Source organism: Cherax quadricarinatus, chromosome 82 (assembly GCF_038502225.1).
Source record: "Cherax quadricarinatus isolate ZL_2023a chromosome 82, ASM3850222v1, whole genome shotgun sequence".
Classification (NCBI taxonomy): Eukaryota; Metazoa; Arthropoda; class Malacostraca; order Decapoda; family Parastacidae; genus Cherax; species Cherax quadricarinatus.
Window position 1 is genome coordinate 6,571,061 of NC_091373.1, and position 2,707 is coordinate 6,573,767.

Consider the following 2,707-nt stretch of genomic DNA (forward strand, 5'->3'; position numbering starts at 1 on the left):
ATTACTTGTTTGTTTTAGTCTGCCGTAAAAGGAACTTTTCCCCTTCTTTTTTCTAAGGCCTTTTTCTCCAGGGGCGTTTCCATGGCCTTTTTTTCCGCACTTAGCTGATACAAGACTATTTTTTTTTTCGACACACGAAAGCACCCACTTCTATTTTTTTCCGAAACACAAAAGTTACGTATGTTTTTGTGTTTTCCGCTATAAGGTGACCACTCATTTTCTATGGTTATTGAGGGCACAGAAGTAAAGCCCATTTTTTTTTCCTCTGGGCTAACAAAAACAGAATAATGTATATCGTGATTTTTTTTTGAGTGAAGAATTGACACTCAATTTGTTCCTTCACAAAAGCAGTGTTTTTTTTTTTTTGGTGTCGACATAAACATAGCTCAAACATCTGCCCTTTATTTACTCTCTCCTGGGTGCGAATGAGTTCCTCAGTATGGCATCCATAAGTTGAGAACCGGATTGGAAAAGTTCCAGCCGAGGGGCAGAGAGGGTCAGAGCCAAGTCAGTCAGAGAACATGGAGGTTCTCGCAAGACTTACTCTTCGTCTCCTTACCACAGACTTTAGTTAAGAAGCTCTTCACCTTCAGGCTAGCCGAAGTCTTGGAGCCCCGATATTTTTTCTTCCTAGTGCTCCTTTTCCTAGCTGTGACCTCACTGTCACGGCTCTTGAGGCGAATTTGTTTGAGTATTCCTACTAGCAGTTCGTCCACCTGGTGGTTGAAGCCGCTGGAGGTCTCGATGTACTTGCAGTCGTAAGAATCAGCCAGGTTCGATCCTTCTGTAGAAAGACGAGGAAGAGAAAACAGTTAATTCTTAGCTATTAAAATCTTTCCATGGGTGCACACTACATAGAGAATACCTCACAGATATGAAAGGTGACTATGCCCCGTCTGCTACACGTCCCCTTTGCACCTGACGTTAATATATAAGTGCCAGCCTCCTTACACCTGCACCAGAACCTCCACGACTACGGTGCTCTTCACACCAACTCCAAGGCTGAGGGACTGGTTACCTCATCTTCTGTATATAGTTCTACTGTTTTCAAATTATGTCCTAGAATTTGTATTGATAAAGCCACTGGATGGCGAAACGTCTACAATAAGGGCACCCAGATGTTGCTCATGTGTTTTAATTTCATGAAAAATATAACAGAGACAATAACTCAGACATAAAAGGTATAACAGAGACAAGATTCTCAGGAGTAATAACAAACTCAGTATTCTCAGAGGGGTGCCACATACAAGAACAATGATCAGTGACAAATCTCTGTCAGCTTCTTCCTCTCCTTTCACCACACGTCAGCACCATCTCCACGCGAAATGACCAATTTCAAATAACAATAATAATAATAATAATAATAATAATAATAATAATAATAATAATAATAATAATAATAATAATAATAATAATGATAATAATTTGTAAATCACTTAAGACGATGCAGTTTGCGAGGTCTTTAGAAAACAGCAAACGCAGTACAATATACGAGGTTGTAAACAGTGGTGAAATACATCTAACATCCAAACTATACAAATTACCAGAAGAGATACTTAGAGACTACTAGAACACCAGGAGAGAAAGAGTATTTTATTGTGGAACATCAGAATTAATTTAGAGAAAGGAAAACCTTGCCCCACGAACCTAACATATTTTTTTTACGGGCTGACTGCATATTTCCTGACTGGACGAAGTCATTTGATACTGAGAAACCTCAAACTTTTTTACAAATTAGGTTAGACAGGCGAATGGAAATAGTGATACAAAGGATATATAAATATATATAAGTGAACAACAGAATGTGGAGAGTGTCGAGGTGCAAGTTTTGAGATTTTGGCCGCCGAAGTGGCTAGTTTATGGTGCATCCCATATCCATCCTGTGGATGGTAGTGGCTAGTTTATGGTGCATCCCATATCCATCCTGTGGATGGTAGTGGCTAGTTTATTGTGTACCTCATATCTATTCTGTGGATGGTAGTGGCTAGTTTATTGTGCACCTCATATCCATCCTATGGATGGTAGTGGCTAGTTTATTGTGCACCTCATATCCATCCTATGGATGGTAGTGGCTAGTTTATTGTGCATCTCATATCCATCCTATGGATGGTAGTGGCTAGTTTATTGTGTGCCTCATATCCATCCTGTGGATGGTAGTGGCTAGTTTATTGTGCACCTCATATCCATCCTATGGATGGTAGTGGCTAGTTTATTGTGTACCTCATATCCATCCTGTGGATGGTAGTGGCTAGTTTATTGTGTACCTCATGTCCATCCTATGGATGGTAGTGGCCAGTTTATTGTGTACCTCATATCCATCCTGTGAATTGCTCATATCATCCACTATACTGAATACATCTAAGTTCGTTCAGGTTTAAGCAACTTAAAGCTAATTAAGTATTTTTTTGTATATGTGTACGAGATTTCTGCGCACATACACAGTGATTCTGAGGTCCGCTTTCGGGAAGACCAACTGAGCTTTCGGGAAGACCAACTGAGCTTTCGGGAAGACCAACTGAGCTTTAATAGGTTATTGCCGACAATAGGGAAGTTGGTGGTGGATGAGTGAGGTTGGTGGTGGCTCATGGTGGTTGTTGGTAGTTGTTGGTGGTTGTGATAGTGGTTGGTGGTGGTTGATGGAGGCTGCTGGTAGTGTTTTATTTGTCAGGAAAGAGAGCAAATGGGTTTAAGTCTTATCTTGTCCGTC

General features: G+C 40.5%; 1 protein-coding gene across 3 annotated transcripts in view; it reads right to left on the reverse strand.

Annotated features, from left to right (window-relative positions):
* Positions 1 to 212: 212 nt before the first annotated feature.
* The window catches only part of LOC128702922 (uncharacterized), a 236,143-nt gene continuing 233,648 nt past the window's right edge, over positions 213 to 2,707 (reverse strand). For all 3 annotated transcript variants that reach the window (XM_070102579.1, XM_070102580.1, XM_070102577.1), the window contains one exon: positions 213 to 784. In XM_070102579.1, the coding sequence (XP_069958680.1) occupies positions 513 to 784 (272 nt within the window). In that variant the 3' untranslated portion in view covers positions 213 to 512. The remainder of the gene's footprint in view (positions 785 to 2,707) is intronic.